Source organism: Schistocerca gregaria, chromosome X, assembly GCF_023897955.1.
Source record: "Schistocerca gregaria isolate iqSchGreg1 chromosome X, iqSchGreg1.2, whole genome shotgun sequence".
Classification (NCBI taxonomy): domain Eukaryota; kingdom Metazoa; phylum Arthropoda; class Insecta; order Orthoptera; family Acrididae; genus Schistocerca; species Schistocerca gregaria.
The window spans coordinates 829920124-829945065 of NC_064931.1; the positions used below are offsets into that span (position 1 = coordinate 829920124).

The following is a 24942-nucleotide window of genomic DNA, read 5'->3' on the forward strand; positions in this document are numbered from 1 at the left end:
AATAATGAAGGTTGGAGGGATTTTTTTATGGGGGGGGGGGGGGGGGTGATCATAGCAGGAATGCTGGTTGGTGTTGAAATTAACAAGTTGCATTCATGGAGGAGGACGTGGCTGTGGGGGTGACAGTAGAGAAGATGCAGTGCTACCCCTTCATTCTTACATGCTTGCTGGTGGTGGTCGTTTCCTAGTGGACATGGTTGTTACAAAACTGTTAGCTGATAGCTGTGATCTTATCACTGCAGGTTAAATGCCATCAAGTAGTTTGAAATGGCATGTGAACTGCCTAGAAATAAAAAAAACATTCTCAACCAGTCATTCCTCATGCTGTCCTTTAGCCACAATGAATTCATCTACCACTTTCATATTTACGTCATTCAGTTCAAATGGTTGCTCATCAAGGCTCACCTTGAATGCATTTTTAGTATTCTTACTGTTTGATGTTCTGTCATGCTCTAGAGTAAGGTGAGTACTGTCATCAGTTGAAGCAGTCCCTGCATCAGCTATCTGCTTGTATCATGTAAAACCCAGGTGAGTTTGAGACAATGCACTGAAATGGTGACTGGCTTCATATGTAGTAAATTATGAAAATAATTGTCTTCCCTATTCAGTATCTGAAGTGGGTCAGAATATGGTGGCTGCAGTGCTTGTCTGATCATCCTATAACATGACATACCCACAGTCTGCGAAAGCCTCATGCTCAAAAATTCTTGTTAAGCCATGGGTCGGCGGTATTATTAGTTATGGAGTGTGTTGTTTCACTGTCTGTATTAGAGCTGGTAGCTCCTTAGTCATTGGTGGTTCTGCTAGGAAGATGAAATCTGCTGGTAGACCGAGCAGTTCCATGAATAAATCTGTGCTAATAGAGAGGCATGGGATGAGTTGCGCAGTGTGATATGTCCTGACTCCCAGCTGTACATATGAGGGTGAGTCAAATGAAATGCAAACCTAAATGAACCAATGGTAAGGACTGTCTGCTGACCTCCGTGACACATAAGGGCTTCTTTGTGTGTTCAATACAGGCATTCCACAAAACCATTTCTCTGTGGATGGTAGCCTGTAATGTGGTACCACTGTGCACTGTAAAGGCTAAATACACTATGTGTTCAAAAGTATCCAGATACCTGGCTGAAAATGACTTACATGTTCGTAGTACCCCCATCGGTAATTCTAAAATTCAATATGGTGTTGGCCCACCCTTAGTCTTTATGACAGTTTCCGCTCTTGCAGACATGCGTTTAATCAGGTTCTGGGAGATTTCTTGGGGAATGGCAGCCCATTCTTCACGGACTGCTGCACTGAGGTGAGATATCGATGTCAGTCAGTAAGGCCTGGTGGTAAGACAGTGATTCAAAACATCCCAAAAGTGTTCTACAGGATTCAGGTCAGGACTCTGTGCAGGCCAGTCCATTATAGAGATGTTATTGTCATAGAAGCACTCCACCACAGGCCTTGTATTACGAACAGGTGCTCGATCGCGTTGCAAGATTCAACCACCATCCCCAAATTGCTCTTCAACAGTAGGAAGCAAGAAGGTGCTTAAAACATCATTGTAGGCCTATGCTGTGATAGTGCCATGCAAACAACGAGGGGTGCAAGCCCCCTCCATGAAAAACCCGACCACACCATAACACCACCGCCTCCGAATTTTACTGTTGGCACTACACACGCTGACAGATGACGTTCACTGGGCATTTCCCATATGCACATCCTGCCATTGGATCATCACATTGTGTACCATGATTCATCACTCCACATAATGTTTTTCCACTGCTCAGTCGTCCAATGCTTACACTCCTTCCACCAAGCAGGGTGTCATTTACCATTTACCAGCGTGATGTGTGGCTTATTAGCAGCCGCTCAACCATGAAATCCAAGTTTTCTCACCTCTTGCCTACCTGTCATAGTACTTGTAGTGGATCCTGGTGCAGTTTTGAATTTCTGTGTGATGGACTGGATAGATGTCTGCCTATTACACATTACGACCCTCTTCAACTGTCGGCGGTCTCTGTCAGTCAACAGACAACCTGTCATAGTACTTGTAGTGGATCCTGGTGCAGTTTTGAATTTCTGTGTGATGGACTGGATAGATGTCTGCCTATTACACATTACGACCCTCTTCAACTGTCGGCGGTCTCTGTCAGTCAACAGACAAGGTCGGCCTGTATGCTTTTGAGCTGTATGTGTCCCTTCATGTTTCCAATTCACTGTCACATCAGAAACTGTGAACCTAGGGATGTCTAGAACTGTGTAAATCTCGCATATAGACATATGGCACAAGTGACACCCAATCACCTGACCATGTTTGAGGTCCATGTGTTCTGCGGAGCACACCATTCTGCCCTCTCATGATGACTAATGATATTGAGGTCGATGATATGGAGTACCTGGCAGTAGGTGACAACACAAAGCACCTAATATGAAAAATGTAAGTTTTTGGGGGTGTTGGGATACTTTTGATCACATAGTGTAGTTTGGAGAACAATATGGGCCCAAGTAGATGGCCTTGGTTTGTAGTGATAGATGTTAGGCAGCCAAAACACAATATCTGCAATTGTGAAAATGTCCTTGCCATGTTATAACCATTATGTTTGGTGTGAATTTTGCCTCACCCAACAGATGATGTGATCACTCATGGAAAGCATATACTGGAAACCTTCTGACTCCAGTAGGGGGAGGACCAGGTTGAAGTGGAAGTGCTGCAACCAGATGTTGAGTATTTCATGCCATCTGCATTTCAATATGTTTGTCAATCAGTCTTGCAATGCTGACAAACCAAGCAGGTGTTGGTCCACAGTTTGCTGTCTCACTTCACATCTAGGCAGAAAAAAAATGGTCCTAACAAGTTTACTAGTGGGATGTACCCTCAGGTGTGACAGTCTGTACAAGCTATTGAAAATGGCTTCCTCCAAGGGAGTGGGACCAGTGGAAGATGATAGTGTTGTGTCACATCACACCAGATCCACATGGAGGAACCAGGGATAGTGTGCTGCTCAAGCTTCAATTTAGTTATAGCATCTTGCAGAAGATTGCAAATTTGCATATACTGTTGTTGGACCTTGGTCAGTTCATCATAGTTGATGCCAGCTGAGAATTCATTTGCTTGAGATAGGTAATCATCAGTAACATTGTCCACACCCTTGAGATGCTGAATGTTAGTTGTGCGCCGTAATCAAGGTGGCGAAACAAGTCTCAATGTAAGTGTTTAGCATTTGCTAGAAAACTGTATCTAGAAGCATAATGGTTGTAGCTCACCTGCAACTTTCTGCTGAAGCACAGCTCAGATTGCAGTATCCCTCGCATCAGACGTAATTGATGCGGGAGTTGTCTTAATTAGATAGGCTACCATTATAATATATAATAAGGTGAATTTAATTCAGTTAAATTCTTGTTCCATTTGAGGGGTTCAAGTGAGAGCCTGCTTGCTGCATGTGATTTTAACTGCCAATGCATTTGTCAATGGTGCCAACATAAGTCACAAGTGATGTCTGTAGAAATTAATTATGCTAATATATCCCTGTAACTCATGATAAGTCTTGAGCCATGGAAGGTAACAGATAATTTCTGTGCGTTAGACGTTGGGTCGAACCCGATTTAGAGTAACATAGTGTCTCAGGATTGTCACTTCAGATTGTAGAAATTGGTTCTTGTTGTCAATTATCATTACACCTTAATTATCATTACACATCCAGGAATCGTAATCTTCCTTCTCCTTTGGTCTGCATAGTGAATTTGATGTTCAGATATATGGAGTTCAGGTGTATAAAGAAGTCTAGGAGCTTGTTCATGGGGCTAGATCACTAACGAGTCATCCACATAATGAAGAAAACAAGTAGGTTTCCATTTGGATGATGCCAAAGCTTCCTCTTTGAAATGCTCCAAATAGAAATTCGCTACCACAGGTGAGAATGGGCTCCCCATTGCGACTTTGCAACTCCTTGTGTTTGTTCATAGTATTCTCCATTAAAGAGAAAATACGTGGAGGTCAGAACCCAAATTCGTAACAGGATCGGAACAAGTCATTCATTGTTGCTTAAGAGAAATGGAATGGACATATTCTTATTTGGAGCATTGTGAAATTTTAATGTGATAGTTAAAAAAAAAATTAATTCTACACCCAGCTGGTAAGTTTTTTTGTAACAGAATTTACTGATTGCTGTAAGTTTTACTCAGTTTCCGTTTTTTTGTGGTACTGCAAATAACATTGCTTTATGAGAATCCATGTTTCAGCTTAGATCATTAATGGGCAAAAGGAACAGACGTGGCCCCATTCCTGGTACTTGAGGTACAATATGTTTCATTAGATTACACTCTGATAAGTATTCAGAAACAGTTTTAAGGTTGGCATTAGTGTGCTTGATGCACTTGTTTACAATTGCTCAGGAGTAAACTGATCCAAACATTGGATCAACCTCAAATACCTTACTTTTCAAGTACATGAAATGTATTCACAGTTTCAAATATGAACAACTATCAGCTGTATAAAGGATGACAATGAGAACTGTATACTGCACTTCTACAATCTGTTGTAGAAAGTTCATGAAAGATGCCCTCATTGCCAAACATTAACTGCTTTCACAGTTTTCTCAATGTTTATCTTTCTGTATGTAGCTACTGATTTTCATTTTTGTCTATTTTTTCAGAAGGATCATTCTGTCATGCACCAATTTTAGCATTTTCAGTTCAGTATTGTCTTCTTATAGTTTTGTTATATCAATTTCAGAACACTAATTGTAAAGTGTAAAATGTTATATCATTACTCATATTTGAGTTGTTAAAAATAAGAACAAACATGATTTATGGATGGATGGTTGGTTGGTTTATTTGGGGGAAGGGACCAAACCGTGCAGTCACTGGTCCCACTGGATTACAGAAGATGGGGAAGGAAGTCGACCATGCCCTTTCAAAGGAACTATCTCAGCATTTGCCTGAAGTGATTTAGGGAAAAAACTTAATCAGGATGGCCAGTCCAGTGTGCTAATCACTGTGCCATCTTGCTTGGTACAATTTATGGAACATAGTACTTTATAGAGCAACTTGTAAGACACAGGTTGTGCATTGCCCTGAACATGTTGATTGGACAACAGTAATACCAGGTACAGGGTAGGATGAGCACTTAATTGTGTTTACTTAAATAATAGTGTTTCTTTGTTGGCACACGTGTGCATGCCAGGGGGCTGACCCAAGTGGCCTCTATAAGCAGGCCTGTGAACTGTATGGATGTACAGTCTCTGAAATTGCACATGACATGAGTGATGATACATCAGAGTACTGTTATTCAAAAATGACTTGGCAGTCACCTGTTTTGAAGTACCTCCCAACTGCACAGAATGATGTAATGGTAACCGTACACTATATTCACCTACAGTTGTGTATAGGTATGCGTTCAAGCATTACTTAAATTACTAATAGTTTTACAGGACATCAATTCTCTCATTGATAATCAATTCCAGTTTCTAATTAACAGTAACTTATATGAATACAGTGCTGAGAGAAATTACTAAATGTGTCTTCAGTTCTAAATAATTTCAGAGTGAAGGCCACAACTCACTGAATAGTTGAGAGTTGCAGACAGGCACATAAACATTTTGTAGGTCCAAAAAGGATGATTTACTCTGTTAAAGAACTTTTGATTGCTCTGATAGCAATTTCATCAGTTAATCTAAAATTAAATAACCTGAAGTTTCATTAAATCAATTTTAACATTTTTTATCATTTAAGTGTTTTTCAAAGTTCTCAGTAATATTTGTTGTAAGTTGTAAGCCCAGCTTTAAAACTAGTTGACTTATTTATTACTTATATATTTATTTGTCCATATAAAACTCTTTTTCAGTACATATATTGTACATAGGATATTGGACAGAAAACCTTTTTAGCTATTGGTTTTTCAAACGTCTAACATACATTATTTAAATTTTTATAGTGAATTGTATCTATACAGTTAATAATTACAATTTTTTTGAAATACCTGTATATTATAACTTATTTCTACAATTAAAGATAGAAACTACATTTTTTATTCCATAAGATACTGTGAGATTGAATAGTAGCAATTTTTCAGAAGGTAGGCTGTCACAGGCTTTTGAAAGCTTTGTAGTTCAGGAAGAGATTTTATTTGTCTTGGTAATCTGTTGTAAAGTTTTGTTCCTGCATGATATACACCTTTTTGGCATAATGTAGTGTTATAATGATTAACATGTATGTCACTGTCTGACCTGGTACTGTAATCATGGACACTTTTGTTTTGAGGAAAAAGGTTTTCTTTTCTCAGTATCCTTTTTTGACATGCATGACTACTTCCAGTATACAATTGTAGGGAAGGGGTAGGACCTTTAGATCTTTAAAGAAAGGTTTATTTTGTTTTATACTGCTCACTTGTTTCATTATTCTTATAATTGCCTTTTGTTTCCTGAAAACTGATATGGCCTGGTGTACATTTCCCCAAAAAATGACACAGTACTTCAGTATTGAATGTGCATGAGCAAAGTATACAGCCCAAACTGTTTCTGCACTAGTATTGTTGCAAAGAATTCTTACTACATAGCTCATTTTTGCTAGTTTTGAATTTAGGGATGTGATATGAGTGCTCCATTTAAGATTTTCCTGGATATGAATCCCAAGAAATTTAGTTTCATTGACAGCACTAACGTTTTGGTTATCTATAAATATTACAGGTTGTGCCAGACTTTTATTTTGATCAGTGTGGAAATCCATGAGTACCGTTTTTTGGGGCTAAACTACTAGCCTGTTTCTGGTAAACCATTCAGACACTTGTTTTGTAATATCTTTTGCAGATACAGTAATATTTTCTTCTTTATTCCCTTCAATCAACAGTCTGGTGTCATCTGCAAACAGTACTTGTTCAGAGTCCCTAACGTGTGATGGGAAATCATTAATTTAGACCAAAAAAGAGAAATTTAAATACTGAAAAGCATTCAACTTACTTTTTTTAACACAAAACTTAAAGGGCTTCTGTTTTGATGCCAATGATATATAGGCTCAGTAGCATAACATTTTTTTATTATTATGGAAATGAAATTTTTGCAAGTTTAATTATTCTTATAATTCTTGATCAATAAATAGTTTTCGTTTCTAACAGTTAAAGCAGGAATTCACTGTATTGCTAATATCATGAATAACAGTTTGGTTCCTAACCATATTGTGCTGATTTCATTGGTAGATGTACTGAAACAGCAAACTGTATTTAAGTCGTTTATTAACTGCATAATTCTAAAGCATTTAATTTTAGCCTGAAACATTTATGATGGGGAAAGTTTTTATTGTAACCTATGTCAATTAAATGTGTATATCTTCTAGGAAGTATTCCTCAAGAAGTCTTTGATGTTTTTGGATACAAACTATGTTGTTCCTACTGGAAGTGGGTTTCCAATCAACTTGAATGCTGTCGGCACTGCTGCTGTTCATCTAAAAATGTCTGGTCAACTCAATATTACTGATTTCAATTCTTCAGGTCACCTGGATTTAAAAGGAGAAATAAAACCAAGGTACAACAAATCTCTTGTGTGGTGAAGAGAACAGTTTTGATCACAGTTTTTATTTAACTATACTAACTGGTTTTGTCCATATTAGGTCATTTTCAGTTCTAGATTTAGAATAAAGAGAAAAGAAAACTAGAACCATTAATTATTTCCAGTCATGTAAGTTATTTGTAATAACAGCTGACAGAGATACATATAATAAATGTGTCAGGCTGCCTAAATCACAAGAAGACACTTTCTACCATGGGCATCGGCAAGAAACTGTCAACAGCTCCACTGTTATATATGAAAGTACATCTCTGTTGGGTGTTATCATCTTGATAAATGTTAGCTCCAAATCTCATACATTCTGATGTATGCATATGTGTTGTTAGTACATTTATTACAAAGGTTAAAATACGAATAAAAGTATGTAAACATATGAATTATAATGGAGAGTACTACTCATCACATAGTGGAGGCATTGAGCAACAGACAGACACATTTAAAAGAAGATGATTGGCTATTATTCAGCTATTCTACAAAGTGACCAACTCATATGGCCACTTTCGTCTTTGGACTCTGTAGCCATATGGGTGCAAGTTGTGCATGTATGAAAGTGTATGTGTGTGCTTTTTTGCATCTGATGAACAACTTTGTTTGGTAGCAGAATAATATCCAACAGCCTACTTCTAAATGTGCCTCTCTGGCAATCAGCACCTCCTATAAATTGTTAGTAGCATTCTATCTTAATTTGATTTGTTATTATGCATCCCAGGAATAGCAGAGGCTATCATTTTATCTTAGAATAATTTGGTTTCAGGACCACCTAAGATGTTTATTATCACTAAAATGTTTAGAAACAGCTTAATTTGCTTACAATAAAAGGATTTTAAAATTAAAGAATCATATGTAGAAAGTGAGGCTATACAAAATGTAAAAGCTTATGAGAAAATTAATGTTGGATCACAAGCATGAATGTAGCTTGATATCTTCATACAGGGGCAGAGTGCAAGTTTAACAGTTGTGTAATTATGGAGAGACTTCAAGGTACTATCTCAGTTGTCAAGAGTGCCAGGGATAATTTTGACTAGAATATGCCCATACAACATTTTAGCACCTCCCAGGGAATTTTTTTAACTCACTGGAACAAGTTGGCACTGGAAATTTAATATATAGTACACAACACTGTACTGCACTGTCCACTTATTCCTATATGCACTAGCTAACTTGAAAATGTAAGAGTAAAATGTAAGTACTGAACTGAACAAATGCCACTTGAAAGTCAGTGTCCAATGGATCACTGAAACAGCTGTAAGCTCCCAGCACTATTGTGCATATTATCTATTTATTAAAGTTTTAGTTATTAGCATACATTAATGGGTCACAGTGAAAGGATGGATTTTTCTAAAGTCTGCCTGCATTAACTTCTAGGGACCAACCATTCACGCATTGCATTGGCCCAAATTATTCAATAGTAAATTACAATTACCAGTCAGAAGTGCAAGATGGGATTTGTGTAATGAAGTTTAAAACTAACAGGGGTCTGAGTTGCATGAATTTGTTATAATTATTTTCCTTATGATCTGCAGCAGCAAGTTGAATCAACTTCCAAGGGTGAATGTTTATCCTATGTGAGAATGTAAATAACTAGGCAGTATCTCCAACATGCTTCAGATTAAAGTTAAAGACTTCAGATACTAACTAGCAAAAACCACAAGTCCAAATATACACTCTAGATCAGTAGCAAAATTTCAGAGTTCAGAATTGTCCCTGATGAAAAATACTTTTAAGTCCACAGCTTGAAAATGTTCACTGGCAACATGCATGAAAGTTATGTAAGTCCATTATGAAACAATATTTCACGGTGACACACTCAAAAATTTTCTATGTGCCCAGTGTGACAATATTCCTACATGTTCGCTGGCAACAAGTGCAGAAGGTTCCCAATGTGGCACTTAGAAAAATCTCAGTACTTTCACAAAGTGACTGACTCACCACCCATCCAACACACACAGAGACATACATACCTACATACATACATTATTCCTTGTTCCCTAGATCATGAATACTACTTCATATCTAAGACAGCTCACAAATACTGCCCAAACTTGCCAGGCTGAGCCAGGGTGGCAGCTGGGTATTTATATTCTAGAAAATGAGTCAAATTAAGTATATTTGCTTGCTGATCATGTCAAAATATTAATCTATTGTTATATACAAGTATTATTTATGAAATCACTTCCAAATTTTAACAGCTTTTCAGTGCTGAAATTAGATTTTTAGTACATAAACTGGTTTTCACATAAATCACACTTTCAACATGAAAAACATTTGTTTTAGTGATATTGTTGTTAGTAAATATAAACAATTAATTGTGAATCTATCTCTAATTTCCTAACTGTAGTTATTCTTGAACGCTGCTGCTACTTTTATGATATAAACTAATCTTATGGCTAAATTTGCCAATTTTCATATGGAATGTATATTCAAGCCTACAGCTGAAAAATATTAATGTTTATCACAATTTTGGTTTAATTCTCTGATAGATCTCCATGGGCTCTACCCATTGACACTTTGTTTATGAAATTTGGTGTAGTTGTCATTGAGTTACATTTTTTTTTAATTCTTACAGCTTACAAGTTGTTTAACATAGAATAGCTTAAAAACTATTCATTGCACTGAGGGAACACTTATACCCTCCTACTTGCTATGATATTCCCTTTATTTTTGTTGTAGTGGCTTTCCAGTATCTTACTGGGTCCACATTTTATTAGAACATATCTGATTGTCAGTCTTTAACAAGTTCCTTTAGTCTGTCCTGGCAGCCCTTTCCACCATTTTTGTCCCCAATGGCTTTCCAGCATTGGGAAAACCAACCACATGCTTTCAGAGCGAGTTATGTCATATGATAATCATCAGCTTTTTTTCTCATATATGGTGACTGCTCCAATAATAGAGCTCAAAGGATGCCAACATCTACTGGAAATACTACAAAGCTATTGCCAGTGTGGGCAGCCATGCTCAGCGTCCACATGACTCACAAACACCTCCACTTAGTGTCAAATGCCAGTGTGCATAATGACAACTGTCTTAAAGAGTATACCCAACCCAATATCCTAGCCCGGAGCAACTCTTGAAGTTTATAAGGTGCCATTATGGCGGCTATACTGTCACATTGTGTATATAGTATATCCAAGATAAGTTCTTCTACATTCCAATGTTGTGATTGGTACATATTGGTGACAATTGTGTTGACTGCTGTATTTTTTTAATTTTTTTTTTAAGTTGAGCTTCATTCTGCAGTTGTGATTGGTACATATCACATTTGTTTACAACTAGCAACAACTTCAGTGATCTAGTAGCAAGGCAACATCTCATGTTCCATGGCTCAATGAGAAATAAATAACTTATGGAGAGTTTGAACGTTAACGCCTTCTATGGGGACAGACATTAGCACCTACTTTTTGTATTACATCTTGTGGTTTTATTGTTTTGATTATAAGAAATTGTTTTAAAAACCTGAATTTCAGAACAGTAAGTTGTAATAAATGGTTTCTCTTTGTAAGTTTATTTTAAAAAAATTGAAACTTGTAACTTTTAAGGCAGAGGGGGAAGGGGAGTTTCTCAGGAGGATTATTACTGAAGAGACATATTCTGGCACCTATAATTTAAGAAATTAAGCACTGGGCAGCCCAGATATGTCTCATGAGGACAGAAATAGTGTGAGCAAAGATTATACTAAGAGTGTGGTGGGAGGTGTGCATGTGCTGAAACTGTTATGGGGAGGTGGTTTATTTCATGGGGACAGCCAACATAGAAGCTGTGCAGCAGATTTGATATATGACATGATGTCTTACAACTGTGGCCCTGTCTCCAATTGGGTAGAATTGGTATGTGATGTGACTGGAACAATATGCTTTCTATCCTTGTAGATGATCACTGTTGTGTTCTGTACACATTCATTATATTTCAGCTTCCACTACATTCCCCCACTTTAACAATAATAAAATACTTTATTCAGTGTCTTTTTTGTCACATTTTCACCTTTACGTGTAAAAACTCATTCTCTTTGCCTATTCTGAGGATGATTGTGGGTCAGTACCTTACAGCTTGTGAGACATGAAACTGTTGTTCTCCATCTATAGCAGCTATCTAAATGATTTTACATTGGTGAGACATAGCTTAACAGCTAGTGCTTCTGTCACTAACAGGTGGCAGCCATTTGTCATTGCATTTACCTATGACAATGATTCAGTTAATTACTTGCCTTCAAGAACCTGCAACTTCAAAAAATGTTTTTTTGTTTTAAAAACATATTCTCTTTGGTGCATCAGCCTCTTCTGTCATGTGTGCAGTTCTTTTATTCCCCTTACGTAACATCCGGTGTTTTCTCTGCCTTTGCCCTCCATTCGTAAGCCAGGTATTGACAACATGCAAATGTGGAATGTCCCTAGTGTAGATATTGCACCTGTTTACCTGTCTGTCACTGACACTTAGGGTCAAGCTGGAATATGTCAATCACTGATGCCAGAACCATGACTACTCTCATGTGTTATAACCTGTCATCTCACAACATTTATTAATTTAGTGCAATGAAATTGATGCATGCAACATGTGTCAAAAAAAGTTTTTCATTACCCCTGTTCCCAGAACTCCGGAAGACAGATGTTGACTGTCAATATTGTATCACAGACACAGTCTCTTTAACTGTTCAGAGATATACCTAAACCTGCACAAAGATGTTAACAACCATGCATGAGCAGTGCCTATTAGATGGGGGGGGTCCAACAGCCGATCAGTTCCAGTCATTCCACCAGGAAGTAGTTGCATGGCTCATGTTGCCTGTAGTTTAACCATGCCTAGATGGTCAATACCACATTTGATCACATCCGCAGTGTTACTTTGTGCCAGGAAGGGCTCTCAACAAGGGAAGTGTCCAGCATCTCGGAGTTAAACAAAGCAATGTTGTTCGGACATGGAGGAGATACACAGAGACAGGAACTGTCATTGACATACCTCACTCAGGCTGGCAAAGGGCTACTACTGCTATGGATGACCGCTATCTAAAGATTATGGCTTCAAGGAACCCTGACAGCAATGCCACCATGTTGAATAATGCTTTTTTTGCAGCCACAGGACTCCGTGTTACAACTCAAACTGTGCACAATAGGCTGCATGATGCGCAACTTCACTCTCAACGTCCATTGCGAGGTCCATCTTTGCAACTACGATGCCATGCTGCGTGGTACAGATGAGACCAACAATATGCCAAATGGATTGCTCAGGATTGGCATCACATTCTCTTCACTGATGCGTGTCGCATATGCCTTCAACCAGACAATCGTCGGAGACGTGCTTGGAGGAAAATCTGGTCAGGCTAATAGACACACTGTCCAGCAAGTGCAGCAATGTGGAGGTTCCCTGATGTTTCAGGGTAGCATTACATGGGGCTGATGTATGCTGCTGGTGGTCATGGAAGGCACCGTAATGGCTGTACAATATGTGAATGCCATCCTCCGACCAATTATGTAATCATATCAGCAGCATATTGGTGAGGCATTCATCTTCACGGATGACAATTCATGCCCCCATCATGCACATCTTGTGAATGAGTTTGTTCAGGATAACAACATCACTTGACTAGAGTGACCAGCATCTTCTCCAGCTGAGAACCCTATCGAACATACCTGGGATAAATTGAAAAGGGCTGTTTATGGATGACGTGACCCGCCAACCACTCTGAGGGATCTACGCTGAATTGCCATTGAGGAGTGGGACAATCTGGACCATTAGTGCCATGATGAACTTGTGAATAGTATGCCATGACAAATACAGGCATGCGTCAGTGCAAGAGGACATGCTACTGCATATTTGAGGTATTGATGTGTATGGCAATCAGGACCACCACCTCTGAAGGTCTCGCTGTATAATGGTACAACATGCAATGTGTGGTTTTCATGAGCAATAAAAAGGGGCAGAAAAGATGTTTGTGTTGATCTCTATTACAGTTTTCTGTGCAGGCTCCGGAACTCTCAGAACCAAGGTGATGAAAAACTTTTTTGATGTGTGCATTACTACATAATATTTTACTATAAAGTCAATAATTTCTTACTGTCTTACATTACATCCTAGAAAATGTATACTCTCCTTTATGTAGGTATTATTTTACAATATAAGAACTAATGGTTTATGTCATCTAACAGAATGTAAGAAATTGTGAGACTGTAATAGTTACCTCTTATGTGTCATGTTTCAGTGTTGCAATTGATGTTGTTGGTACCATGGGTCTGGATGCTTACTATGGAAAGACTGGTATAAAGCTGAAAACAAATTTGTACTCATCTTCTGCTGTGGAGGGTCAGTTGAAAGTCAGAGGAACTAAATTAGTGAGCCTCTCATTTAGTTTGCCAAAGCAGAAATTTGAAATCATCAAGGCCCAGTAAGTATATTTGTTTGACCCTACCTGTTCTTTGTTCTGTCCTCTTGTATTAAATGTGGTGTGTGTGTGTGTGTGTGTGTGTGTGTGTGTGGTGTGTGTGTAATTTGTACCTATGAATAATTATGTAATTTAATGAGTTATGTGAGATAACTTAACATATAATTTCAGTCATCAGTCTTCTGACTGGCTTGATGTGGCCCACCACAGATTCCCTCCTGTCCTAAACTCTTTTATCTCAGAGTGGCATTAGTAGTCTATATCCTCAACTATTTATATATGTATTCCAATCTCTGCCTTCCTCTACTCTTTTTACCCTCTGCAGCTCTCTCTTGTACCATGGCAATTATTCCCTGATGTCTTATCACATGTCCTATTATCCTGTCCACTCATTTTGTGTTTTGCATGCATTCCTTTCTTCCCTGATTCTGTGGGTAATGTCCTTACTTCTTACCTTTTCAGTGGGCCTCACTGATATTAATTAGTGAATGGAAGGTAGCACATGTGATACATCTTAGTTAACAATAATGTTTTACTAAAACTACTATGCTTCTTAACTATTTATTTCAAATTATGATTACTAGCCCAAGAAAAAATTAATAGCCTTTTATAACACAGAAATATGATGACAAATTGATCTGTCTAGTCATCATCATAGTTCATGCTTTGAGACTCATTTTTTAATTTTTAAATGCTGTGATAGCACATAGAGTAACAAGATAAGTAGTTTTGTAGCAACAGATGACATGCATAGTCATGATATAAGTGGTGTACACTATACTGAGGAAGCCTGTATGTTCCTCAGCAAAATGAAAAATATGATTACGTGCTATACAATGAAAGTTACTAACAACTAGCTTCTCAACATACATATATCTATAAGTATATTCCACAAGCCATCATATGATATGTGGCAGAGAGTCCTTCTGGTACTACTGTAATTTCCCCATGTTCCTGCTCCATGGACGCTAGAAGAATGACAGTTGGGAGCTTGCTGTTGCCTAAATTTTTCTGTTACTATTGTTTTGTGAGACATATGCTGGAAGAAGAAATATGTTACCTGACTCTTCATGAAATGTGCACTCTTAGAGTTTTAACTGTAAATCTAAAAAGAGGCTGTTATTAATGTCCAGTAGCTCAGACAGAAAGAGGACTGGTTGTGGACATTTGGTATAGAACTGAGTGGAGGGCCCGAATCAGAGGTGCAAATGGTTCTCTGACCATGAAGGTGGCAGAATCCTCGATTCGTGCCATAGAGTGATGGGGTTTTGGGTTCTGCTTATTAGTTCAGGTGTCCACTATATGTACAAGGTTGCAACATGGCTAGCAGGGACTGTTCGGGATGGCCCAGGTGGCATTTTAAGTCAGAGGCTCTCGGGGAAAGTGCACAAAGGGCTTCAGTTTCAAAGGGTGCAGGAAGAATACAGACATAGGGTAGACATAGCAACAATCAATATTGTAGTTGCAAATTGTAGTAACAGTGTTGAGAAAGATCCATAGGTCCGAGTGCTAATAGGCAGCATTGAAGCTCAAATCGTTATAGATAGTGAAGGCTGGCCAAAGCTGGAGATAAGTTCAGCCAAAATTTTTACAAAGGACCTAATGGGGTTCACAAACGACAGATTAAATACAATTGTTGTTGATGTCTTTGTTGCTATTACAAGTAATTTACCTTATAGTGAAATGGAAGTAGATATTTCTTGTGAGTTAGTATGGTTAAAGGTTACACGTGACAACTGGAATAAGTTAATAATTGGCTTCTTTTATCAACCCCCCTCCCCCCCTCTCCTCCCCTCACTCACATGATTCATATATCCAGACTGACGCAAAAAATGAAAATTTGTACCAAGGCCGGAATTCAATACCGTAATTACTCGAATCTAAGCGACACTCAAATCTAAGCCGCACCTGAAAAATAAGACTTGAAATCAAGGAAAAAAAATCCCGAATGTAAGCCGCACCTGAAATTTCAGGCTCAAAATTCAAGGAGAGAGAAAAGTTTTAGACCACACCTCCAAATTGAAATAAAGTTGGTCCATTGTAATATGAGACACAATTTAGGTCAAATGAATAACAATACAGCTACAGTAGTTTTGTTCGAGTCATAAACTTAACAGCTAAGCTTTACCAGGTAGGCATTTCTATTCATCTGGTGCTCCATCCATATTTATACGTCTACCCTTTCTTTTTCACATGCTTCGTCTTGTTTGAAGTGATTGCTTATTTTTCTTTGATCTGATAAGTGCCATTCTCTTTGGTATAGGTTTTTACATCACTCTAAGCTGAAAATGCATTATTGTACTGTGTCATGCATTGTTTGTCGCATTCTGATAATGAGTGTTTACGGCCTGTCGCCACTCGCGGCATGGCTTGCTTTTGTGAGCGCTACTGCCACTTACAATTTAAAGAAAAGAGAGGAATCATCTCATTAGCAAAACAATGGCAAGAGACTGCTATTTGTTGTTACTTACAATGCTGCTTTCTTTGATAATGATAAACAAGAACCAAATAATCGACTGTGTATTATAGAAGATGTTCTAAACAAGAGTTTATCGAAAAATTTTATCCTTTTGAAAATCTTTGCAGACGCCTCTTTGGTCCATTACATTCTGCACAGAAATTAGAGTCATCTTAGATTTGAAAATCTAGTCACTTGCCATGCTTCATTTCTGGCCATATCACTATTCTGCATAAGAATGGTATGAATATAAACATGACATGATATGTATATTCTTCTGTGTTTGCTGTTGTCTCACTCTTAGTTTTGTAGTTTATTACGCAGACATAATTTAAATGAGATAGCAGCAAACACGAAAGAATACATGGCAAAATGTTTACATTCATATTATTCTTGTGGTGAAGAGAATACTGCATGTGATTCACAATTCATAAAAGTTCCTATTAGCAACCATCTCTTGTCACAGGAGGTTTTTTGGATTACAAATACCGGAAAAAAAGTGCGGCTTAGATTCGAGTAAATACGGTACCCATTATCCTACTCACTAGATAGATGTGCTAACCACTATGCCACCCTGGCATGGTGGCTTTGCACAACTGCATGTACTACCCTAGCATGTTTCCCTCCACAGTCCAAATACCCCTTCACACCTCAGCCCTCTTGGCATTCCCCCTAAACATGAACAGTGTTGCAGAGGCTTTCCAACTGCATTGGAATAGCAGATGAGCATCTAATGAAACATCTAAGGTGTATACATGCAGATTGAAGTGACAAATCAAAATTTGTATCAAGGCCATGATTTGAACCTGGGTCTCCTGTTCACAAAGCAGATATGCTAGCCACTATGCCATCCTGGCATAGTGGCTTTGCACAACTGCATAGCCTATCCTAGCATGCCTCAATTCAAGTGAGGTCGGAGAGGAGAAGTGCTAGAGTAATCCATGCAGTTGTACGAAGCCACTGTGCTTTGGTGGCATAGTGGTTGGTGCATCTGTCTATTGAGCAGGAAACCCAGGTTTAAATCTCAGCCTTAGTATAAATTTTCATTTCGCACTTCAGTCTGCATATTTACATAATATATGTTTGGGGCTTGAAATGGTCTGTGGAACTGTGTAGTTTAATTTGATTAAAGCACCTATGTCAGGGGTTTTAGGGAGGAACCCCATTTTGTTTGATGCTGTAGTGCTATTCCAATGCAGTTAAAGAGCCCCTGCAATGCTGTTCGAGTTAAAGGGGAACTCCAACTGGACAGGCGCATGAGTGATAATTTGGGTTAAGGCGGGAGACATGCTAGGGTAGTTCTGCATTTGTGCAAAGACACTGTGCCATGGTGGCGTAGTGGTTAGCACATCTGTCTATTGAGCAGGAGACCCAGGTGTGAATCGCAGCCTTGGTACAAATTTTCATTTGTCACTTCAGTCTGCGTATATAAATCATAGATGCTTGAGACTTGAAAGAGTCTCCAGAATCATATAGTTTAATATGATTCAGTTGCTGAACATTTCAAAGAAAACTTGAGTCTCATCACAAACAGGTACCCCTCTCCTACAGTCCTCAATCTACTCTCACCGTGTTGGCAAAAATACGTATTCAAAGCCAGTGGTAGGCATAAAACATTGTCAGAAACAGTAAAACTGCACTAAATGCTTTCTACAAAAATTGTTTTGAGCAATTTTTCATGAGCCCACTCAAACTGTACCTGGTTGTGAAGACATGTTTGATCTCTTATTAACAAAGAGTCTTGAACAAATAGGGAGCATCAAGGTGGATACAAGGATTAGTGACCTCAAGGTCATTGTAGTGAGATTGACTACTGCAACATCCAAACCTATCAAAATTAAATGCAAAATATATATATTTAAAAAAAGTGCCCAAAAATTTGTTTGGCACCTTCCTAAGAGTCGGCCTCCAATTGTTCCCAACTAACTAAATAAGTGTAGACTAGAGTCGAATTAAATTCATTGTAGAAACAGTATCTGAGGCAACTGACAGATTTATACTGAATAAATTAATAAATGATGGTACTGACCTCTTTTGTACACAAAAGAGATCATAACAGTGTAGCAGAAGCAATGAAAAAAGATGCCGAGTTTGAAAGAAAGCAAAATCTCTGAAATTGGCAATGTTTTACTGAAGCTCAATACTCAGTGCAGACTTCAATGTGAGGTGCTTTTAATAACTTCCACAGTGAAACTCTGCCTTAAAATCTGACAAGAAATCCAAAGAAATTCCGGGCATCCATAAAGTACACCAGCGACATGACACAATCAGTGCATTCACTGTGTGATAGTGATGGTAGTATTACTGATGATAATGTCACTAAAGCAAAGTTATTGAACTTAGGTTTATGAAATTCCTTCACCAAAAAATAAATAGTGCAGAATTCGAATCAAGAACACCTGCCAGTATGAGTAACTTAGAAGTAGATATCCTCAGTGTAACGAAGCACCTTAAATCACTTAACAAGACAAATCTTTAAGTGCAGATAACATATTACTTACGTCCATTTCAGAGTATGCTGATATAGTAGTCCCATACATAGTAATTATATACAACCACTCATTCAACACAAGATCCATACCAAAAGACTGGAAAGTTGCACAGGTCAAACCAAATACTATAAAAAAAGGAAGTAAAAGAAATCTGATGAATTACTGACCATATCACTTATGTCAATTTGCAGTATGATTATAGAATGTATACTGTGTATGAACATTATGAGTTACCTTGAAGAAAACTGTCTATTGAAACTCAGTCAGAACACATTCAGAAAATATTGTACTTGTGAAACACAGCTAGCTGTTTATTCACACAAAGCAGTGAGTGCTATCAACAGGAGGTCTCCAATTGATTCCATATTTTTAGATTTCCAGAAGGCTTTTGACCCTGTACTTCACAAGAGACTTCTAATCAAACTGCATGCCTATGGAGTGTCACTTCAGTTGTGCGACTGTATTCATGATTACCTGTCAGAAAGGTCAGAGTACGTTATAATCAACAGAAAATCATTGATTTAAGCAGAAGTGATAATCAGCATTCCCCAAGGAAGTATTATAGGCCCTCTGCTGTTCCCAATACATATAATAGGAGATAATCTGTGTAGCCCTCTTGTTTTCAGATGATACTGTCATTTGCCATGTAAGAAAGTCATTAGAAAGTCAAAACCAATTGCAAAATGACTTAGACATGATATCTGTATGGTGCGAAAAGTGGCAATTGTCTCTCAGTAAGAAAAAAATGTGAGGTCACCCATATGAGTACAAAAAGAAATCCATTACATTTTGGTTACATGATAAATCACACAATTTAAATTCTGTCAGTTTGACTATATATCCTTGAACCACAGTTACACACAACTTAAATTGCAATGATAACATAGATGATGCTCTGGAGAAGGCAAACCAAAGACTACATTTTATTGGGAGAATGATTAGAAGGTGCATCAGGTCTACTAAAGAGACTGCCTACACTACACTTGTTCACCCTCTTTGAGAGTATTGCTGTGCTGTATGGGATCCTTATGAGATAGGTTTGATGAAGGACACTGAAAAAGTTCAAAGGAGGTCGATCATTTTGTACTACCACAAAATAGGGCAGAGGGTGTAACATATGATAAGCAAGTTTGGTTGGTAATCATTAGAACAAAGGCATTTTTCATTGCAGTGAGATCTTTTCATGAAATTTCACTCACCAACTTTCTACTCTGAATGTTAAAAATATTCTGTTGTTGCCGACCTACATAGAGAGAAATGATCATCATAATAAAATAAGAGAAATAGGAGATCATACAAAAAGAATTGAGTGTTCATTTTTCCCATGCACTGTTAGAGAGTGGAATGGCAGGGAAGTATTCTGAAGGTGGTCCGGAGAACACTCTGCCAGACACTTAAGTGTGAATTGCAGAGTAGTTACGTAGATGTAAATTTAGATGAAGAAACAAGACATTTCTTTTATAATGTTACTGGATTAGTTGTAAAGTGATCCTGCTAAAAAAAAAATCTCACCTTATTACAGTAAGCTAATCACAGATAACATTCACAAAACTGCTGATAATATAGGTAAGTAAGAGTACTGTGATCTGTGAACAATGGCTGTCAGTAATGAAAGTTTTATAAAGTTTTTACAAAAAAGAGAAAAAAAATTATTTTTACTTGTAGGAAGTCTATATTTTAGCCTGGGTATATTTGTCCTTATATCTTTACTTCTAAGGATAAAAATCAGACAACTTAAATTTCAAACAGAATAGTGTCAGCCTTTTGTTGATGTCAGATCATGCATAACACAACTATATGTTTTTGTTTGTACTGTTACATGGAACTTTAAGGCAAATTCAGTTTGTGTTAGTATTATCTATTATCCCTAAATGTTCTTGTGAAACAAATATACAGAACAGTACAATCCTGTCCCATAATTTTATGCTGAGTTATGTTTCATTTGTTGGCTCCTTGTAAGTGGTACATAATACCATAACAAGGGCATTTTTCGTATATGATATTTATCTATCCATCAAAAATATTTTTTCTTTGATTGTGATTTGAACCACCAATATTATGTTTATCAAATAACTGTGCATCCATGTTTGACAATAACTCACAAAAATTTGGTGCCATTAAAATCCAAGATTCATTCATTTATTGATTTTGTCTGCATGTAGGTCTGAATTGCTGGTGATGAAACATGGTGCAGAAGAGCAGCAGGGTGGAATTGAGGAAGACAGAATACAAGAAAAAGTGTGCACTTGGCCTTCTGTAGATGAGACACTAGGTTTAATGGTTTGTGCTGATTATCAGTTTCCAAATACAAGCTTCAGAACTGATGTAGCTGCATTTATCTTGAACGGCCCAACAAAGTTTCAAATTTTTCTGAAAAAAGCAGATCCAACTGCAAAGAAATATCTAATGGAGTATAAATGGGATTCTAGTGAAGTAAGTGCCTTTTTATATTTTTTTTTATATTAACAGGGTGTGCTGAAAAGTAATGCCTGTGGATTTTTATGTGAAAACTCTTAAGGATTTTTAAATAAAACACGTTATTGATATTCTGCATCTCTGTTATTCATGTCTACATATTTATTTCTCAACATAATTACACTGGTGGCAAAGATATTTCTCCCAGTGGGAGACCATTATGATGATACCATCACTGTAGGATGTTCAACTTCATTGACAAAGCCACAATGTTACCTCTGCTTGCATCGCTTCATCATTATCAAAGTGAAGTCCTCAAAAGAGTTGTTTCAGTTTTGAAAACAAATGGAAATCAGATTTCGCCAAGTTGGAATTGTGTGGAGGATAATCGAGACAGTGATCACAAAGAATCAGATTGTTACAGATGTTGCAGCATTCATGTGTTGTCTGGTACTGTCATACTTAAGGAGGGGGTGCTCCATGTGTGGACAAACTCCCCAAATTCAAAACTCAATTGCAGCATGTTGTTTATCACACAGTGACAGAGTTAGATTCCACACTGACGTGTTACACACTAAAATTTGGAGCTCTCTAGCAGCTGAGGTCTGCAAATATGTAGAAATGAAGAATAAAGATGTAGACTGTTAAGAACATTAGTTTCATTTGAAAAGCCTTAAGATCTTTGGTGTGACATCATAAGCGAGTGACTGCGTGTGAGATCTCTCTCCAAGTTTTTATATATTATTAGGTTTCAGATACATATTTTAAAGGTTTCTGTGATAATATTTAATATATACATATTACTGGTTTCTCCATTCACCTCTGCCTTTCTTCTGTTATGACCTGATACTTGTGAGTGTTTCATATTGAGCAACGTAACCTCTTACCTGTGTTTACATTCCGCGCTGACCAGTTGCAGCTGTAGTGGCACATCAAAAGCTAAGTACTAATTAATTGTTTGCATATAGTGGTTTATTTAGGAACTTCAGTAGTCTTCAACTGGAGTTTTTTTGTGTTTCCTGGTGAAATAATTTCAGAAGAACTTTTTGGGAACTGTTTTCATCTTTGTTACTGTGTCATTAGTCGTTTGATTCTCTTTCTGTATTAGTCTTTTGTTACATTCACATTTGTTGTTTATTAATACTGTTAATAATAGTAGTTACTTCCCTTGTAGTGTAAGTTTGTTATTATTGTAGTCAGGTTTTTAACATCTTCTTATTGTAGTAGCGGAACTTAGAAAAAGTAAAATTTTACCATGAGTGAGAAGTATGGGCTTTGCCGTACGTTAGTGAATAGTGGATTGCGGTGTGAGACTTGTTCAAAGTATTTTAACTGGGGGGAATGCAGTGAGGAAGCCAGTGGGCATTCTGGTGAGATCCTCTCCTGGAACTGCAGGTTATGTAACAAGAGTAAGTTGATAGAGGAGCAGGAGCATAAGATCTGTGCCCTTCAGGTGTAGTTGAAAAACCCACAGGAGGAGCTAGATAGGATGAGGAGGGAGAAGGGGGTTGGTGAATGGGAGCTGGCTGTTGGCAAGAGATCTGCTAAGAGAAGGAGATTTTCAGATAGTTTTACTATTGGTGTTTGTAATAGATATGACCAACTGTCAGAGTCTAGTGGAGAGGAATCTCTAGTAGCTGTAGATGTAGGAAGTATGCAGCAGACCTCAGTAGTTACGGTGGCTAGAACAGTTGCAAAGTCGAAGAGGAAGAAGAAGGTTCTGCTGTTAGGTAGTTCTCATGGCAGAGGTGTAGGCCAGCAGTTGCAGGAAGTGCTGGGAAGTGAGTACCAGGTCACCAGCATTGTGAAGCCTAATGCAGGATTGGCTCAGGTGACTGTTAACATAGGGGGGTTGTGTAGGGATTTTACTAAAGAGGATCAGGTAGTGATTGTGGATGGGGCTGGTAATAGTATTAATAGGGATGGGGAGTATAACATAGATGGTGACCTGGAAAAGATAGCCACTCAGACTGGCAACACGAATGCATGGGTCACATTTCAGTGGTGTCGGTGGAGTGTGTCAGCAGGACGGGTTTCACTAGACATGGCCTGCACCTCAACAGGTATGGGAAGGGGAGGTTGGCAAAGCATATAGGTGTCAGCATAGATGGGGTTGGTGGGATCACTCATGGGAAAATTCCTGTAATAGTGGGTGTTAGAGCTGCAACTTTTTTAGATTGAAGTTAACTGATAGGTATTCCTGCTTAAGGGAAGTCTCTCTAACAAAGGATCCACTTTTGACGAAGCCTAGGTATCCGAGTAATGTGGGAATTAGTATATTTCATAAAAATATACAAGGTATTAGAGATAAAGTTAGTGAACTGCTTATAGATGTTGACTCTGAAATTATTGGTATATCTGAACACTTCTTAAATAAGGAGATAATTTAGAGGCTTCCTTTACCAGGATACAGGTTGGCTGGCAGCTTTTCGAGGAGCTCTTTGCGGTGTGGGGGAGTAGCCATGTATGTGAAAAACGGTATCCCATTTGAGTCAATTGATGTTTCAAAGTACTGCACTGAAAAGGTGTTTGAATGTTGTGCCAGTGTGGTTAAATTTAACGAAGCTTAACTTCTAACTGTTGTTATTTATAGACCCCCAGACTCCGATTTCACAACATTTTTGCTAAAGCTAGAGGAGGTTCTTGGTTCACTTTTTAGGAAATAGAAAAGTTAGTTATAAGTGGTGACTTCAATATTAATTCTATAAGTGATTGTGCAAGGAAGAGGATGCTGGTAGACCTCTTTAATTCATATAATTTTATGCAAACCGTATTCTTTCCAACGAGAGTGCAAGGGAACAATAGAACAACCATAGACAACATTTTAGTTCATTCCTCATTACTAGAAGGGCATTCTGTTAGCAAAAAGGTGAATGGCCTTTCAGATCATGATGCACAAATTTTTAACTGTAAAAGATTTTTGTGCTGCAACATGTGTTAAATATAGTCATCAGCTGTTTAGGAAAGCTGATCCAGTTGCTGTAGAGACCTTTGTAAACCTTATCAAGGAACAAGAGTGGCAAGATGTTTATAGCGCTGATACTGTAGACGATAAATATAATGCTTTTCTCAAGACTTTTCTCGTGCTCTTTGAAAGTTGCTTTCTGTTAGAACGTTCAAAACAGGGTACTAGCACAAACAGGCAGCCTGGGTGGCTGACTAGAGGGATAAGAATATCTTGTAAAACAAAGTGGCAATTACATCAAAACGTTAGAAACAGTCAAAATCTAAATGCAGGAGCCCATTACAAATAGTATTGTAAGGTGCTTAAAGTATTTAGGTAGGCAAAAATTATGTGGTATGCAGATAGAATAGCTAAGTCTCAGGATAAAATTAAAACCATATGGTCAGTAGTAAAGGAAGTGGCTGGTCTGCAGAGCATATATGTACAGTATTTAATAATCACATTCTGAATATAGCAGGTGAACTAAATAGAAACCTATTCCCAACAGGGAATCATATAGCGCTCTTAGAAAATAGTGTTCCGAGACTTCTACCTGAAATGTTCCTCTATGATACTGACAAGAGGGAGAATGAGTTAATAATTAAATCACTAAAGACCAAGAACTCTCATGTACATGATGGGGTATCTAGCAGAATACTGAAGTATTGTTCTATGTGTATTAGCCCAGTACTTAGCCATATCTGTAACATTTCCTTTAG

The 24942-nt window shown here is 37.9% G+C and overlaps 1 protein-coding gene across 1 annotated transcript in view; it reads left to right on the forward strand.

Annotated features, from left to right (window-relative positions):
- LOC126299332 (uncharacterized) overlaps window positions 1–24942 on the forward strand; it is a 793355-nt gene that overhangs the window by 283074 nt on the left and 485339 nt on the right. Inside the window, exons 18-20 of the mRNA XM_049991162.1 lie at window positions 7315–7502; window positions 13735–13917; window positions 21027–21297. Coding sequence (XP_049847119.1) covers window positions 7315–7502; window positions 13735–13917; window positions 21027–21297 — 642 coding nt within the window. The remainder of the gene's footprint in view (window positions 1–7314; window positions 7503–13734; window positions 13918–21026; window positions 21298–24942) is intronic.